We start from the raw sequence: 17,548 nt of genomic DNA, 5'->3' as shown, positions 1-17,548 counted from the left end.
TGTGGTGTGTTGCTCAGTTACTGACTTTTATATCAAATGATTCATGTCCTGTTAGAAGCTACCGGGATGAAGGTACTCAGCTTTTATGCAAAATGGTTTCAGTGCTGTAGATATGAGCAAAACCAGTGCTATTACCTTAGAATCTGCACTGGACACTTGTTGTGTTTTGCAAGTGGATTTCTTGTAAGCATGCTAACATCTAACATACTTGGACAACAAGACAAGTGCCTGCAGGAGCAAATTCGGCAAGGGAAAAAGCACAACCAAAAAGAACCATCAAAGCCACGACAGCATGTAAAATATGGCCTCCATCATTTCATTCAAGTCCTCACAGTAACGTATTGTTACATTTCTAATTTCTTCCTTTAGAATTATGTTATTCTTCTAGAACAAGATGTTGGAATACACAGAACTAGGAAGCAAAGACTCAAATTTTAGGCCTCATCAATAGATTTCAAGCAGCCACTCAAAAAGAGCATCCACTTCAAGACCTAGTGCTCTATTACAATTACAAACCATGGTAAAAATGGACAAGCCTTAATAGCACTAGTTCTAAGGGTACTTAGGATACTTGATACCGGCTTTTAAAGACACTTAAAATCAATGTGTTCTGTAATTAAGGGGGAAGTAAGGGTGAAGAAAAAAAGAAGATAAGATGCTGTAATAAATGATCCTTTGTACAGCCCAACACAATTTATTACACAAGCTTCACCAAATACCCATTTCAACCATTGTGATCACTGACTTTATGTTTTCTTGGGAGCATTTCATAATTAGCCCTGTTTTATTCTCTTCAGAATTATGCACTGACCAAGCATTTTGATCTGTCTGCGATACCGGAGAGAGAAAAACCTCCCTTAAAACTCACAGGTTTATGAAAAGACTCCTTCAAGGTCAGTTTTACACTCCAGTATGAAACCCACATATAACAAGTACAATTAGGCATTTATAAACTCCAGATTCTCCCCAGTGCAAACACTTTGGAGAGACGCCCTTTAGAATATTGTTTTCTAGAAAATACACTTTCATCACTTCGTTCTCCCAACATGACAAGCCGTTTCTTAGGTTGGGATTTTTTAACAGGGCTCATGGAAATTAACTGTGTGGATTCAACTGAAAGCCAACAAGGGGGAAGAGGGCTAATCCTTTTAAAGAAATTCTCTGGAAAAAATAACCAAAAAAATTCTCTTTAAAACAACAGAGCTGGTTAAAGGAAAGGGCTTATCATGGCAGCTACTCTCGGGCTTGCCAAACACCACCCAGACACCTCAGCAAAGCAATGGCAGAAATTCACTGCACCTTTCTGGCCATTCTCCCACTCTCGTAATCAGGCTCCCCTATGCACACGAGGATCAGAGAGCGACTGAGCAGAGACCCCCAGGCTTTATATTCACTGGGGCTTTGAAACGCTGCAGGCTGCTTTGCCTGTGGTCCTCCACTGCGTAGAACAGGCAGAGCAGAGCTTCAAGTACTTCACCAGGCTGAAACCTGGACTGAAGCCAAAAGAGGTACCATGATAAGCCAATACAGTTCTGTTTGTGAGTATATTCTTCTACCTGCATCACTTTACATTACCTGCAGAGCTTCCCTAGAAATAAAACATAAACCAGCTTTTATGCCAAATATATCTAAAGCAGAATAACCCCTTTAGAACAACTGTGTCTGGTGCTATCAGGGAGAAACATTCAGCTTATTAAAAAATAATACATTTCTGTTTATGGAAGTATACTAACAGAGAAAACTGCCTAAGTGAAAAACAAGGAATGAAGATCTCCTTAGGAAAATGCAAGCAGGATTAACAACATTGCCTAGCTTTGTTTCTTGATACATTTCTTCAATTCTGCACATCTGCTTCATTAGTATTGAGCTCAAAACTTATAAAAGTCAAATTCCTTCAAGGTATGTCAATCTGGTTACTCAAAGTAAAGAAATTCCAAATTGTCAGAAAATTTCCAATATTAAATAGGTACAAATTAAAAGCCTCTATGCATTCACAGCTCTCAAAGACAGAAAGAAGACTGCTCACTGTAATGTGAATGAGGGGGGTGAAATAACCCACCACCAGATGAGACTGTACACGGTCACAAGTGAGAACCTGGACTCGGCCAAACGGCATCTCAAAAGTTCTGCTACAGAAGGGACAAGGAAAGATTCCTTACAGACTCTGAAGACAACTCCAGCCTGATCAACCTTTCCTCATCAGCTGCCAAGCGTCTTGTCTCGCCTGTCTGTCCATGACAGTGTCTCTCAGCAGGGAGTGGTTTAGTACCCCAGTAAGATGCTCTGATACAAAGATGCTCAGCTACAAATCACTATCACAAGAAGGTTTAATTAGATTTTTACACTGACTAAAGACATTCCGTATACGTGGACAAAAATTTAAATATGGAGATAAATGACAGTGGTTTTTAAGGCAAGGTTACTTTTGGGTCTTTTTCATCTTAAACTTACTGTTCCTATTTTTCCTTTTGAGATGGCTGTTCACAGTGACACTGTCCAAGCTTAAAGGTTGTTTATGAAGAGGGTTCAGTAAATTTTTTGATTAAAAACTCTCTAGGCAAATCTTCTGAAGTATTCTACAAGACAGATATCAGTATTTTCCTAGGAAAAGGTTTGATGGTAGCATAAACATATACCTAATTAAAAAGAGAACAAAATCTCTGCTTCACAGAGCTAAAGCTACAGAATAGTTTGATGTCGAACACATGTAGAATATTAACAAAGGTACCACTGCAGTATGGTGTTTTCATTTAAAATACACTGTAAAAAGAAGAGAATGGGACTCACTATATTGACACATCAGCTGCAAACTGTCTGTATTAGCAGACAGAACTTTCATTAAGAGATCCTTATAACAAAGATCTCTCTAAAAGCAACCAGAGGAAAGTTGCAGACCCCATGCAGGCCAGGGCTATTACAGCTATTGCAGTCGTTAGGAAACCACTATCTCAAATTCATGCTGCTACCAGAATACAGGCTCACCTAGTGACATGACAGCAGATCATATGATTAATTAGCTAACATGTAGCTACTGAGAGCCAACCTGTTGAAGCTGATGCCCTACAGAAACAGATAAAATATTACAAAATGGTATCTGTCACCCTCAAAAGATTGTCCTGAAGTTATATTTCCAAACATCAGTGAATTTGCAGGTGTTTCAAGGGAGCTCTCCGTTCGTGCTCACTCTGCATTCACTACTCACTGCACTGACACACATTTCTGTATTTGACTTTTGGTTAATCCTTGAATTATTCTTCACTTTTTGCCTAACTGTAATCGCCACGTTTTCCATAGATTCAAAACACAAACAATACACATTGTGCACTGATCTAATGTCAGACACACTCTTAAAAAAGGAGACAAAAATATTAGCCGTTGACTGTATTGTACAACTTTGGCAAAAGACACAAGACAAACATTGCACAACACCTCTGGAAAGGAAGCATGAAGATGGGAAAACAGAAAGAGAAAGCCTCACTGAAAACAAAGCAAATGGAGTTGTAATTACATCCTCAGCTGCACCGCTGAGAGGTTCGCCGCTTTGCCTGTCTTCATGCAAGCCACACCATTATCCTGAGAACAGACTTCTTCAGAAGATGCAACCAGTGAGAAGTCAGTAACAGCAAAAGACACAAAATATGGGCAAACAAAACAAAGGGCTTACTTACTCTGTAAAACAAAAATATCCCCAAACCCTTAAACCATGAGCTTAAATACATGTGTGTGAATACATTTTCCAGTATCACAGGGCAGTCAAGGAGCACTTTCCTTTCCCACACACCACACCGCATCCAGGCTGACACATCCGGAGAGGCTCCACGCTCAAATCAGAGCTGAACTTCTCTCAATATATTCTATCATACACCCTCAGGAGATGGAAATGAGCTACTTATTTAGGATTTGAAAGCAAAGAGATTCAACTATTTGAACAGACTTCATGTGAGGGAGAAACCCTCTTTCTTGAAGTTCTCTGAAACAACCAAGGAGAGAACAAGTTAACAGGTAAGGGAATATTTGAAACAACCTGAAAACTAAGGATTATCCAACAACCAGTTCCATGTTGTTTGTTTACACTTGCATTTTAGGATGTATTTAGGTTGTATGGAGGTGACAAGCACCTGCTCCAATAGAAGGTGTCCCTGCCCATGACAGGGGAGTTGGAACTATATGATCTTTAAGGTCCCTTCCAACCAAAATCATTCCCTGATTTTGTGGTTCCTGTTTAAGAAGATACCCGACAGATTTGCAAAACAGAGATCTTTCAGATCCAGTATATACTGACACTTGACAAAGCAATTAATAGGTTTGCTCGCATAAGAGCTTGCTGCTGAAGGATGATGCCTAAGACACAACAAAAACTAAGTGGCTTAAATACATACAAATGGAAACAGACAATTCAATCATGGCATTGCAGACAGATGCAAGAGTACACAGCAGGAGAGGCAGAAGAATATTACAACACTTAGGCTTCAATATCAGAATTTCTATCTCCATTGATGACTTAATAAAAACCAGAGGGAAGAGAGCAAGTGTGGAACAACCAAAAGAAATTAGTAGCAGCAGATACTATTTTAGCTGTACTATTAAAAATTAAAATTGATTTTCTGTCTGCGGTGTTGCAGTTGCTCTCTTTGCACTGAAATTTTCATTTTAAAAGCATAATCACATGTTAAAATAGCTCTACCTGGCATCTTCTGCCAACGAGCTCATTTTACAAGTGGCATACAAGAGCCACCATCACTCTGTCACAGCTAGAAATGCGTCTCACTTCCTCAGAAATACCTATGATAGCATTATGTTTGCTCGTCATCTACTACGCAGTAAAATCACTGTTTAAGAAGTAACTCTATGCACAGAGCAACTTTCAAAGTAGAAAGGATCATGGAAGCATCAACATATGAACTGCTTTTAACCCATATTTTAGATTAAAAGAACTATACAAGTGTTATTTTAAATCTCAAGCACTCCTCCTTGCAGTGCTCTTTTTTAGTTAACTCATCAGGTTCTTACTGTGGTTTTTTTTTAAAGCAGGCTACTATAACCTGCATCTATAGCTATATATATATAACCTGTACAACTACTTAGCTTCTCCAAAAGTATCTGCATTCTCCCCCCAACCTCTCCCTAGAATGGGGTTATTTTCAAGATGTTTCAACAAGAACAGCACTAAGGAAACCTCTAGAAGCAGGTGAACTGCTTCACTGATAACTACAAGTGTAGTTTTCCAACCTTGGAGGTTTTCAGGATTCACTTAAGGCAACATCACGACTAATCTGATCCACTTGAGAAAAGAGACCATCTTTGAACAGGAGGCTGGACTAGATGACCTCCCGAGGTCCCTTCCAACTACAAATCAAAGAGGATTCAGATTTGAGACTGTGGAGCACCCACTGCCACAGCAGACTTTTCCATTGATGTCTACTTGACTAGAAAACACAAAAAGCTGCAGCATACAGGGGTTAAGCAGAGGTGGTGGTACCCGAGGGATAAGCACATAAACACACAGTTGGAGGAATTACAACTACAGAATCTATTCAGCGTGCTCAGTGGACACATCGTGCTTCGGCAACTGAAACACCCAAACCCATGATTATCAGGCAGGATTCATTTCCTAAACTTTCAAATCTATGTGTTACTTGCTAACAATATAAATCAGTCACATTCGGCTCATCAGCCTAATGCCCTCTTTTCTTAATTTATATTTAAAATTGAACCATAAAATAAAGTTAAAAAGCAATAAAAACTTAAACTTAGGTATTATTTGTTATAACAGTAAAGTACTGTTAGAGATGACTATGATTCTGCAAACTGCCATGTAGCTGATTAGGCCCAAATTTAGATCCAAGTTTGATTTGCCTTTCAGTCGTTCACAAAAGGCTCTTTTCTAAGACCTGTCTACAAGGCGCATACAAATTTGTCATGAGCAAAAGCATCATCCCTGCTGAGCAGCTGTTAAAATGCAAAAGTCAAAATGAAAGAAGGTTCTGCATGTAAAATAGGGAAGTCTAAAAGCCTGGGGTTTGGCTTGAGGGGAGGCTCGTGTTTACAGTGCTATTTTGGACACAGATATTAAATTCCAAGTCAAAATACATCAAAACAGTGGGGTATTTTTTGCCACTTCTAGAGCACATTTGATTTTAACACCAAACACTAAATGCAACAATCAGCAAGAGCTCAACAACTTAAAGATTTGAGAAGTCTAAAGGAGCTTGACACAGACTGACAGGCTCCAGCCAAGCTTGCTGTGTAATTATTTCATGTGTCTGCACTTTGTCTTCTATCACTGAAACGAACACCTAAAGGTGAGAACACAAAGGAGACAGAATAATACATCACCCCTCATTTATCAGGATGAACCATGACAGTGGATAGTTAGAGCTGCCTATTAGGTCTCACAAGTAGGAATTACACGGTCATTCATTCCTCACAATGGGTCACTCCTGGACTTTGAATTTTGTAAAAACTTCACTGGTTTTGAAGAACTGACAAAAATCCAGACCCTGCCCTGGATGAAAGCATCTGCCTTACAGTTAATGCCTTCTCTTATCCCAGCTTTGTACAAATACTACTCGAGTTGCTCTCGGCGCTCCTGTGTGGTTCCCAGATGACACAGTTCATAGTTCACATGGGGAAACCAAGGCATCGAGCAACCTGACAAAACAGTGATTTGCCCTGCAATAACTTATTCAGGAATCTCTGTGTTGTCAAGTGCCTTCAGACATACATGGCACAGAATGAAAAGGCCAAATACTATTCCACAATCAAGGATAGAAACAAAGTATTACAGGGAACAACACAGCACAATGATCATACACAGAACATAATCTTTGTTTCATTCCCAGGACAGCATTCAGGTAAGCTCAGCAAAGGTTAAATAAGTGATTAACTACCACAATCTGTGTGCCAAACACTTTCTTTCCCAAACTAGACTTTGGAAGAACAATCCTGAGCAACACAAAAAGAAAAAATTCATTTCAATGCAAATACTGCTGCATGGAATTTTGGTTGCTAAAATTAGAGGATTTACTATAGGATTCACTATAGGATTCCCCCAGCCATGACTCACAGATAATAAAGAGACTGCCTGCAGTCAAAGAAAAAAATCAAAACTAGGTCTGCCAATGTTAACAAGGTCTTCCCTTGTTCAGACCGTTTTACTCCCTGTATTACCCATGCAAAGGTAAGAAACAGGCAAATAAACTAATAATGAGGCAAATATATCTATGGCCAATTAGAAATGTGTGTTACGCTATTAAAACACTTGTTTTCAAAATCATATACATACTACTGAGTAACATAACTGAAATTATAAAGACACTGTGACTCTTTATTAGTAAAACCTATACAGCAAAGAGGAAGTACCTTGCAAAATCTAACCATTAGGAATGAAAATAATAGCATCTATAAAGGGATGCAAATCAAATCACCCAGTGAAGCTTCCAGTGGTTGCATTTTATTTATGTTTTCCATTGGCAATTGAGAAAATGGGACTAGCAAAATGATTGTACCAAAAGAGTTCAAATCATTACAAATGATGATTATATTTAGAGGAAAACTCTATGAAGTCATCAGCTTTTTTTTTGTTTAACCCATCCATAGGGTACATCATAAACACACGAATAACCAGAGAATGCCCTAAAGTGAAATTAAAAAGTAATAACAGTTATTTTTAACATAAAGTAAAGAAAGCAGAGCAAAGCAGTTCTCAAACTCTGTGTCCTTTCTAATTCTGAAGGGCATTTACTCACCATCCTCAAACTCAGAAGCTTGGTTGGCTGACGGGTGCTGAACGCAGCCACTCGAGGCAGCACGGGCAGCCCCCCACCACCCACCACAGTCCCCAGGGAAGGGAATGGCCCCATTAATCCCCAGGTAAATCCCCATCTGCAGTTCATTACCTTTTTGTTGAAACTACAGGGGACTTCAGTTGCCTGCATTTGCAGGTACAATTTAGATATCACAGCTGTTTTTACAGTGATATACATAGAGCTTCCTTCTCCTTAACACTACAGGCTTCACATTTCAAAGTACTTTTATCCCCCTCATAGTGTAGCTGTTTAGTTTTCCTCTCAAATGCATAAAGGTTAATAAATATATTCTCAATACATTCCTATTGCCATTCTTGCTGCACTACCAAAATATAAAGACCTTCTCCCACCCAGCTTATTATGGCTCAGCTCTTTCTGCTCGTCATCTTTGACAAGGGAATATACAACCAGTGCAGATGGGAACACTTCCTGTAATGCGCTTCTTAATTTGGCAAGCTGCAGTTTTATTCTTTTCAGATTGATTGTCTGCTGCAGTAATGCTGCCTCTAATCACCCTTCCCAAATAGTAAAGCTGAAAAAGAAAGGGGTTAAAGCAATCATATGATAAAAATCACAGCATTAGAAAAAGCTTTGATATCATTAACTTCATACAAATTTCCTCTCTTATCTAGCTTGTTCTTCACTGTCTAATTAGTCCATCCACTGGTAGTTTGTGTTCCTTTTTTTTTGACAGAGAAACAAGCAGTTAAATGAGTGTTTGAGTCTTTAATTGCACATTAACATCTTCATCCTTAACTTTCTTTTTTACTGAAAGTACAGGGATTCCCTACAGTGCACTATTAGTGTTCTGCTCTAAATGCTGCAAGGGCATCTTCTAATGGTTGGGACTATGGAACAACTTTTAATTAATTGCCACCTTTTAATGGCACAGTTCTCACACAAACATTACCTCTAAGGCAAACATACATCAAAGAGTCCAAAATTTGCTCTTTTACAATAGAGCTGCAACCCCCAGTAACACTAATGTTCACTGAGGGCTACACACTGCTCTGGATCTGTGCCTATTCCAGAAAATGAACACGCAGATCATGCTGGTACACAGCCCAAAGTTTCCAGACAGAGACAGCTTTTTCACTTCCCAACAATGGGGTGTTTCAGCTGATCTTCAGCAAAGTAGATGGGAATTATGTCAAATCACGGCTCAGTCACACAGGGCTGCACAGCAGACTCTGTCAGTTCTATTTCTGGGATTAGTTTGCGGAATATGACACCAAAACATCAACAGGGATCAGCCCCAGGCCTCTTCTGGCTTATGGCTTCAAGACAGTACCGCTCATGCAGGTGTTCACAACAAGGACATTTGAGCTCAGGCTATCAATCCATAAAAGCTCACAGCACACTAGGAAGTGAAGCTCTATACACTGTGAAGAAATGCTGAAATCTTAATTACAGGCAGTCTCTTTCCATAGCAGTTGGTTAGAATATTTGTTGAAAAGTTAATTAATGGAACAGATTTTTTCCTCTGTGTTAAAGTACATTTGTTAAGTTTTACAACACAACTATTGCACATTTCAGTAATTTACTAGGAATAAAGCAGCATCCCAAATCCTCGTCTCTTGTACTTTTATGGATAGAAATCATTATCCTGCTAATGAATATCGTAAGGAACATCGAGTTAAAAATCTTTCCTTTCGACAATCTGTGTTGATCAATGCCTGTTGGATTTTTGTAGTTACTTCGTAAGAAAATATGCACCTGTATGGGACTTAATGGAATGAAATTCAGCATATAGCTGTAGCCAAAGAACCCACTGATCTGGCATAACAAAGATTGTTACAGAACCCCCCGTTGCCAGATATAGCAACACAGCAGGAGATTAGATGAGGATTAAAACTTCCACAGTTCCACAGTTCACATGGGAGGTAACCCAAGCGAACAGAAGTGAAAACAAAGCTCTTCTCTTGATAAAACTCAGCTCACAAAAGTTTAATGATGCGCTGTCACCTAAGAATTTTTCCCTCAAAATTTGTAATATATTACAGGTTCAACCATGGCAGATGCTTCTCCAGGTTTGGGATCCAAGTGTCCTGGCTATCAAATCTGAAAAGAACCAGAGCAGCTCCAAGCCATCCATTAAACATTACCACTGAGGGTAACTTATATCAGAATTTGTAATACTGTGGTGGCAACGTACTTTTGTAGTTAAGTCAGAGAACCAGATTTCTTAGCTTGCAGTGCTGGGGAAACACTGTTGAGAAAAAAATGAAGAAGCTGGGATAATTTAATTGCAACTTTTCCTCCCATGTCCTAGGATTCAACTTCAACACACGCTGTATTTAAGGAAACCAGAAACACCCAAGGATCTAACTAAAACCAAAATGAAAGCTGGACTTCTTTTTTTTCCACGAGGTCCTGTGCTGTTTCCATAAAACACTTGTCTTAAAGCAACTGCTGGATCCCTGCTTAGTAGGCAGACAGGAAACCTGAAGAAAAATCCCAAACAAATAACCACACTGCTGTATCTTAAAATAACTCAAAACTATCGTATTTTCAATAGCTGCTGAAATTCAACATGATCTGAATTCTTAGCACTTATTTTCCTGGAACAAAGCTGTCAAAACAGCGGTTTTGTGTTTGCTCATTGTTCTCTATTATATTCTACATGGGTTGAAAAATTCACTTGAGGATGTGCTATTCTCTGAAGCAGTGTTGTAGGCAGCAGTCTGAACAGGCTCGTGTTATTCTGTAGTTCTCCTTGAAAGAAACTAAATACTACATACGTTATGTGTATTCCCTTGAAAAAGGCTAGAGGAATGGGTACCATCCAACTGCCATCGTTACATCAAACCCCTCAACCATCACCACCACTGGAATACTAACCCCCAAAATGGATTTTATACATCCACAGCATGGATTTTATGATTGAAATAGATTTTCCTCTAGGGAATGGACAAACATTCACAAAACCACCTGTGTAATAAGCAAATCATTTTTACTAGAGGTTAGAAAGAACTCGCACTCTATCCAGCTAGATTAGTTTTGGGAGTTAAAATACCAATATCTGAGGAGGGGGGAAACCAGTATTTTGGACCTTCTGTGCAAAATTATGGAGCTTACTTAAAGGCAAAACAAAGAACTGACCACAGAACACAGGGGCAGAGAAAAACATAAAAGAAACAAACTGACTATGATTTTCTAAGGGAAAGTAACTTTTAAAGAGACTTTCTATTTAGTTGAACCAGCAGAAATATTAAGAGACTTGAGTTATCAAAAGATGCTGCACCATATGCACATAGACTCTCAACGTTAAAATCAATATAGCAGATAGGGATAAATGTAATACCCTGCAACTTACACTAAAACAGCTTCCCAAAACACCTGCCAAACAGGTGTTCATCGATCTACTCCAAATCAAAAGAAAACACTACAATGATATGATTCAAACTGTGTACATGATACCAAATACTAAAACTAATGTTCAATCTACGTGGTACATGGCTGCAAAGTAATTAAACCTATTCTTGTAAATATTGTCTTACAATATAAAGAACTAATTTTTAATCTTTTCTTTTTCATAGAAAAAGGGATTAATTTGTGGAGCAGAAGAGCCCTATATTTCAGCAACATGTTCTTCTACAGTTCCTGTTGCACTGTCTTGATGAAGTCAAACTAACGGAATACTGAGAGAAACTTAGACATGAACAGGGATATTAAATGAGCTCCTAGTATTGAGAGTTATTGGAAACTGATCTCTTCCTTATTAATGCAATTCCCCATCATGTACAAAAAGATATCTCCATGTTCCAGAATGCAAACATAGTTTTAATCTTTAATTATATTCTCAACCCCAACTCTTCTGGAAAGAAATACAGACGTGGGCCTGAGGATTATTGCTTTATTACATTATCATCTCTGTGGTATTTAATGAATACTGATACTTAATGCAGCTTTGCCAGGAGGGGGAAAGGAGAACTTCAGAACTGCACCAAGAACTTCTGACAACTTCTCTCACAATGGAAGGCAGAGTCACACTCTTCCCTCTTCGGCTCCTGACTACTTCTAAGAGGAGGCCCAATGTTAGAGGACAGCGTGTAACACAGAACAGGATTACTGCACCAACAACACTCCCGTGGTAAATACCCACATTCCTCACAGCCTCCAGACCAGGCATCACACTTCACTAGGACATCGGATTCCTGGTGCTGGAGCAGGAAACCCTACCTGGCATCTCAGTGAGGCCAGACCAGCTGAGCAGGATTTAAACACAGGGTCTTAAAAAATCCAAAACCTATGAACATTTATTGGCTTAAGCATGATTTGCCATTACCTTCAGAATAATCTGCCTCTTTCTTTCACTGTGAAAATCCCTGAACCTGGGAAGCAATCAGATGCTGTTTATAAAATGAAATGCTGAGAAAACCCTTCCCTCCAAGAATGCTTGACAAAGGGCTCATCAGGATTCTTCTTAATGTAAAACTGATAAATTACACAAGTGAAGCTCCAAATAATTTCTTCTGGCACATTTGATGACTGGGTGTATAGTTTGTTTATATATATATATATATATATACACATATATATATATATATACACACACACACATACACACACATACAGCTTTCAGTCAGTTCACTGTTAAAAACAGGAATTTTGTTTTGAATATTAAATCACTACTTTAAATCAAACTCCTTCCCTGAAAGTCTGACTTTATGCCCTGAAGAAAGTTCCTGAACAAATGCAACAGAATCTTACAGTGTTACTTATATGACAGAACCATTAAAACTGATAGGGCATCAATTCTATGAAAGAACAACACTTTGACTATGCTGGTACTGAATCAAGCTACAATAAACACCAAATGTGGGAGAGCTATAATTTTCCAAATCCAGATGATTAGATACCTGCTGAACTAGTAAATTAACTTTTTAAAGGAGACCGCTCACAAAAGAGCATCTTTTGCTAATGTAGCTCCAAAATGGAGCAAATCTGGACTTCTTTTAAATATATCCATCTTCTCTAGAAGGTCCAGATGGATTCTGAGTGTACAGAGCAGAATAGAGACCTCCTCCATCTCACCCAGAACAAGTGCCAGAAACAACCTGTCCCTCCTGAGACTCTGCCCAGCACTCTGCACTCAAGCCCTTCTTACCTCATAAAAGTTATCTTCACAGTTTATTACTGCTCATTTATCTGGAGCAGTATCATGGGCAGCACTGTCTTTGTTTTTTCAATAATGGAAAAGTAATTTTGCTGCTCTGTTTCTAGCAACAGAGTATAAATTCACAGAGATTTTTTACTCAATCTATTACAATGTTTTCACTGTCAGGTTTGGGTATCCATCAAACCACAAGAGATTTACAAGACAAACTGAAGAGCCCTAAAACAAAAAAATTGGACTCTTTTACTCAAGCCTCTCTGTCCATTGAGCCTGAAGTTGTCAAACAAGAAGCAGACTTCAGCTTCTTTATTGTTTATAGCCTGCTTATTTCCCCAAAACCACACGTGTCACAACAAATGACCCTAAAAGGCACCAGAAAGGGCAAGAGCCTTAGTACCTTTTGCGGTGAGCAAGTTCTTGTTCTGGCAATTTCCTGCCAGACAGAGAAGACAGATGATTAATCTGGGAGCACTGAGAAAGCCCTATACAACAGAGCCATCAAGTCACAAGGTTGTCAGCCGAGACCCCTAAAATTTCCTATTAAAACTAACTGACCCTCTTGTGTGGGCCAATGAACACAACTGCAAGAACCTAGTCAACTTCCTGCGCTTCCTCTTTGCTTTCTTCTGCCTCATCTCACAGCAACTCACTGCTGTCATTTTCCAGCTAGACAAGTGACATACCACAGTCTGCCAGGCTCGCAGCAGGGTAGTCCACCAGCAGGGACTGCTTCCATGGGCTCACTGCTCCCAGCCACCCCAGACTCTTTGAGGCACAGCGTTCTGGTCCCACAGAGTCATGGAGACAGCTTTGGAACTAGGAATTTGCTTTTGAGATGTGGTGCCAAGCAAAATAATACAAGATTAACTGCGTGAACTACTAAATTTCAAGAGAAGAGAAGAAAACCTAAGAGCTATGCTTTCTTATTGACTACATTTCTTTCAAACCAGAAGATGACACTCTGGTTTTCAGAAGGATTGCATGTATCTGCTTTTCTAGTCACTTGGAAGGAGCTGACAGCTTTCAGCACTTCAGCAAACAGAAGGAAGGAACCAGCAGCCAGATGAGAAGCATGTGAGGGAACGCATCTATTAGCAAGTACAGGGAGATGTCTTGTTAATAGAAGACAGAAGGAGGGACAAAGCAGGGGGAGAAAGAAGCCAGCAGTTAGTCATTTTCTCATACAGATACATTTGGCTAGAAAGGAGATGCATGCCAATCTAGCATTCCTTCCTGCACTTTCAGAGCCAGTGAAAATCAACACAGAAAAGCCAAACTGAACACCAAAAGGCCGCTCTTCAAAACTGTTCAGAGCACTTAAAAACCCCTCAGATAAGGAAAACAATGAGAAAATGAAAATTTTCCTGGTTACAGGACTGAGACCTTCCATTTGTAAAAACACCTTTTTGATTCAAAATCGCTGCTGCTGGTTTGGGTATCTACTAGTGAAAAGCTAAGGCTTTTGGTCTCCAAAACATCTAAAGATGGCCTAGGGGTGGCAAGGGACCAATGAGTGGGCCCACCAAGAATAAGCTTTGCCATTTGCAAAACCCCTTCTCTAGCTCCTTCTGTGAGCACGCAGTTTCAAGAGATGTCCGAGCCTCCAAAACAGGATGAGAAGGTTTTGGGTTTGTTTTGTTTGTTTCTTAAAAAAGCAGAGCAGGGAAAGAGAGGAAGGGCTCAAGTGAACAATGAGTTGATACAACAATCAAGTTTTGTATCACCACCTTTATGAGAAGAAACACCATTTGTCTCTGTTCAGCCTCTGGAATAAAACTTAAGTCTCACCATAGCAATAAAGATCAAAGATACAGATTAATAAGGTAATTCCTCATCTTGTGTCACTGCCATTAAGAACATAATGTGCAATAGCAAAAGTTGCCCATGCAGTGTTTTTAAGGAACAAGAACATAAATAAATCCATCATGCTCTCTAATGCTACCTTTAACTCAGATTAAGCCATTTAACATCAAACTATCCTTATACAAAATCTGCATAAAAACAAAAGATTTTAGAAGATTCATTGTCCTATCGTCACTTATGTTACCTCCTCAACAACAGCATTCCTTGCATTCTTTTGCAGGCTGAAAAGGATTACTGCAGCGTTGCTATTTGCTCCAATCTGCCATTCCAAAATGACATTTTGGCATATAGCCTGTTTGTACTACTTCTGTTTAAGAAAAGCTCTACATAATATAGTTGCTCTGAACAACATTTAATATATACTTGACTCACAGCACACTGGTACTCAGCCCAAATACTTCTCATTTAACTTAACAGCACACATCAAAGGAAAAAAAAAAAAAAAGAGAGAAATAAATAGTTTCCCCTTTCTTGACTAATCAATAAAGCCAAAAAACCCTGAACTCCCATGGGAAAAATCAGTATGCAGTATGCCATATATATATCAAGGAGATATGAAGTTCTGCACCTGATGCTTTCTTTTTTTGGATTTTATAAAGAACGAAGGGGAGGAAAAACCAAACTCACAGCATGATTCATCATTATTTGCATGAAACTCCAGCAAAATCAAGATATTAAAATGCACTTGCCACACTTTTTTTAATACTTTTCATAAGCCTATTTTCATAAGTCTTTTCATAATCCACTTCTGCCCTGTGTTGGGGACAAGATACTGGATTTGACTTAATATAGCTATTATTCTCTTCTTAAAGACATACCAAGATAGCAAATAAGGACAAATAAGGAAAGGTCAGAGAGAAGAAAACCAGTGACAGATAAAGGACCAGCTCAGCATAAACATATTTTCCTTGTGAATAATGCTGAAAGTAGTAATAAGATACTGAAACATAATTCAACTACTAGATCAAGCTTAATTACCACACTAAAATTATATTCTATCTGCAAATTCCAGATAAATGCAAAACTGAGGAAAAACTCACCTGCAGATAGAGACATACTTTTTAATGTGTGTATTATATATCCAATATTAAGATTCCCTTTGATTCCTTCATCAATTCAGGCCTGACTCTGGTGACAACAGGGACTTTTGTCATTACAACTATGAAGTTTTTAGAAGCACAATGTTTATACACCAGTGACTTGCTCTGTGAAAAAACCCAGGCAGCTTCCACAAACTACAAGGATGCTCTCAGCACAATGAATAATTGCTCAGCACTTCATTTTCTCCATAATAATCATTTTCGTATACGTAACTAAATATTTTAAGCAGTTTATTAATTTATAAGCTTAGCTGTGGACATCTCTGTGTTTCTGGCATCAGTACACAGCCTGCCTGAAGTGTTGATACTCTATGTCCTCAAACAGTTCCTAAGTGTCCTCATAATTGCTTGTCACCTGTAAAAGACGTTTAGATCCAATGCAAAACTAACATATGGTGAACAGATGGACTCAGACAGACGTCTGTCGAGAAAGTGCTCACACCAAAGACTTTTTGGCTTCAGCCTTTTAGGACCTTCAGAGAAGTGCTACTTGAAGCTTCAAGTCATACTACTCAGGGGAACATCATTCCTCAATGACAACCTCATGCTGCAAAAACGTTTATGACCTGCTACAAAGAAGAATCCTTGCAAGTCTTATGTTATCAAGGACCTCCATAAGAAGAAGAAACAAATTACTGTTTCTACAGGGTACCCCACCCCACCAATCAGAATAATTCATCTTGTATGAAACAAAAATGCAAGCACAAGGCTGATTTTTAAAGAATCCAACATTACAATTAAAAGTTTTCAAGAAAATCTGCTCCCCACCATGCAAACTCTTCAAAATACTCCATTACTTACTGAGGAGGTAGCACAAGAGTTGTTGGCTGGGCTTTTGGTCTGCGTTTTGCAGATACTCCCATCTGGTTGGCTGAACGTTTCAGAGACTGCTGATTCAAAAGGCCAGATGCCAGCCCGGCATGGTACTGCAACTGGATAATAAAACACATATATATTAAAATACACACCACTGCAGTATGCTGTCTATGTCAGACCTTTACTATCTGTACCACCTGATTTAAATTACAGCCAGTCAGTAAGTTAATGTATGGTATTTCACACATATATTGCTTGGATGGAAGATGATGCAAACAAAAGCATATTTATAGTCTGCTGTGAAATAAGTATCACAAGGAAGTTATGCTATAGGGCAAGTAAGATGATGAATCCAAGACATCTTCTCAAGTCCTAACTCTCCTGAAACTTGAGCTCGCTTTTAAATGTGAAGACTGTTTCTCCCCCTCAAGGATCTCAAGGGATCAAGCATTCTTACTTTTTGGAAGAAAAGAGGAAGAAAGATGCATAAACTGGCTTTTTAGAAATAACACATCTTTAGTTCTTAAACATAAAACCACCAATATTCACAAAGAAGTTTCTACCACTGTAAAGAAAAATCTACCCTTTAAAATACCTGCTAGCATCTCTCCATAGCATTGCAAGAACATTCACATTCAGTAGCTTTCTCCTAACCTTTTATTTTACTTGCCAGTGAAAGACAAATTTAGGAAGGACACAACATGAATCTGCAAGATTTTGAGTACGATCCCACTGCTCAGAGATGTAGGAACAGCCACAGTGCTGTATCTGTCCTGAAACCAGTTTCAAGTGCAACAAGTTGCAAGCTTACCTCTAAAAGCTCCCAGTTTATATTTAGTTCT

General features: G+C 38.9%; 1 protein-coding gene across 3 annotated transcripts in view; it reads right to left on the bottom strand.

The window, feature by feature from the left end:
• Positions 1-17,548, bottom strand: part of MED27 (mediator complex subunit 27) — an 85,078-nt gene that overhangs the window by 36,143 nt on the left and 31,387 nt on the right. For 2 of the 3 annotated variants that reach the window (XM_061476814.1, XM_061476813.1), the window contains exon 3: positions 16,692-16,822. The exons of the other annotated variant lie outside the window; for it this stretch is intronic. In XM_061476814.1, coding sequence (XP_061332798.1) covers positions 16,692-16,822 — 131 coding nt within the window. The remainder of the gene's footprint in view (positions 1-16,691; positions 16,823-17,548) is intronic. 3 annotated transcript variants of the gene reach the window in all.

The sequence above is a fragment of the Pezoporus flaviventris genome, unplaced genomic scaffold, assembly GCF_033815535.1.
Source record: "Pezoporus flaviventris isolate CSIRO_AGI_PZ_B2104156 unplaced genomic scaffold, CSIRO_AGI_Pfla_v1 ptg000097l, whole genome shotgun sequence".
Lineage (NCBI taxonomy): Eukaryota > Metazoa > Chordata > Aves > Psittaciformes > Psittacidae > Pezoporus > Pezoporus flaviventris.
The sequence above is the reverse complement of the archived record's forward strand: the minus strand, read 5'-3'. Positions and strand labels throughout refer to the sequence as shown.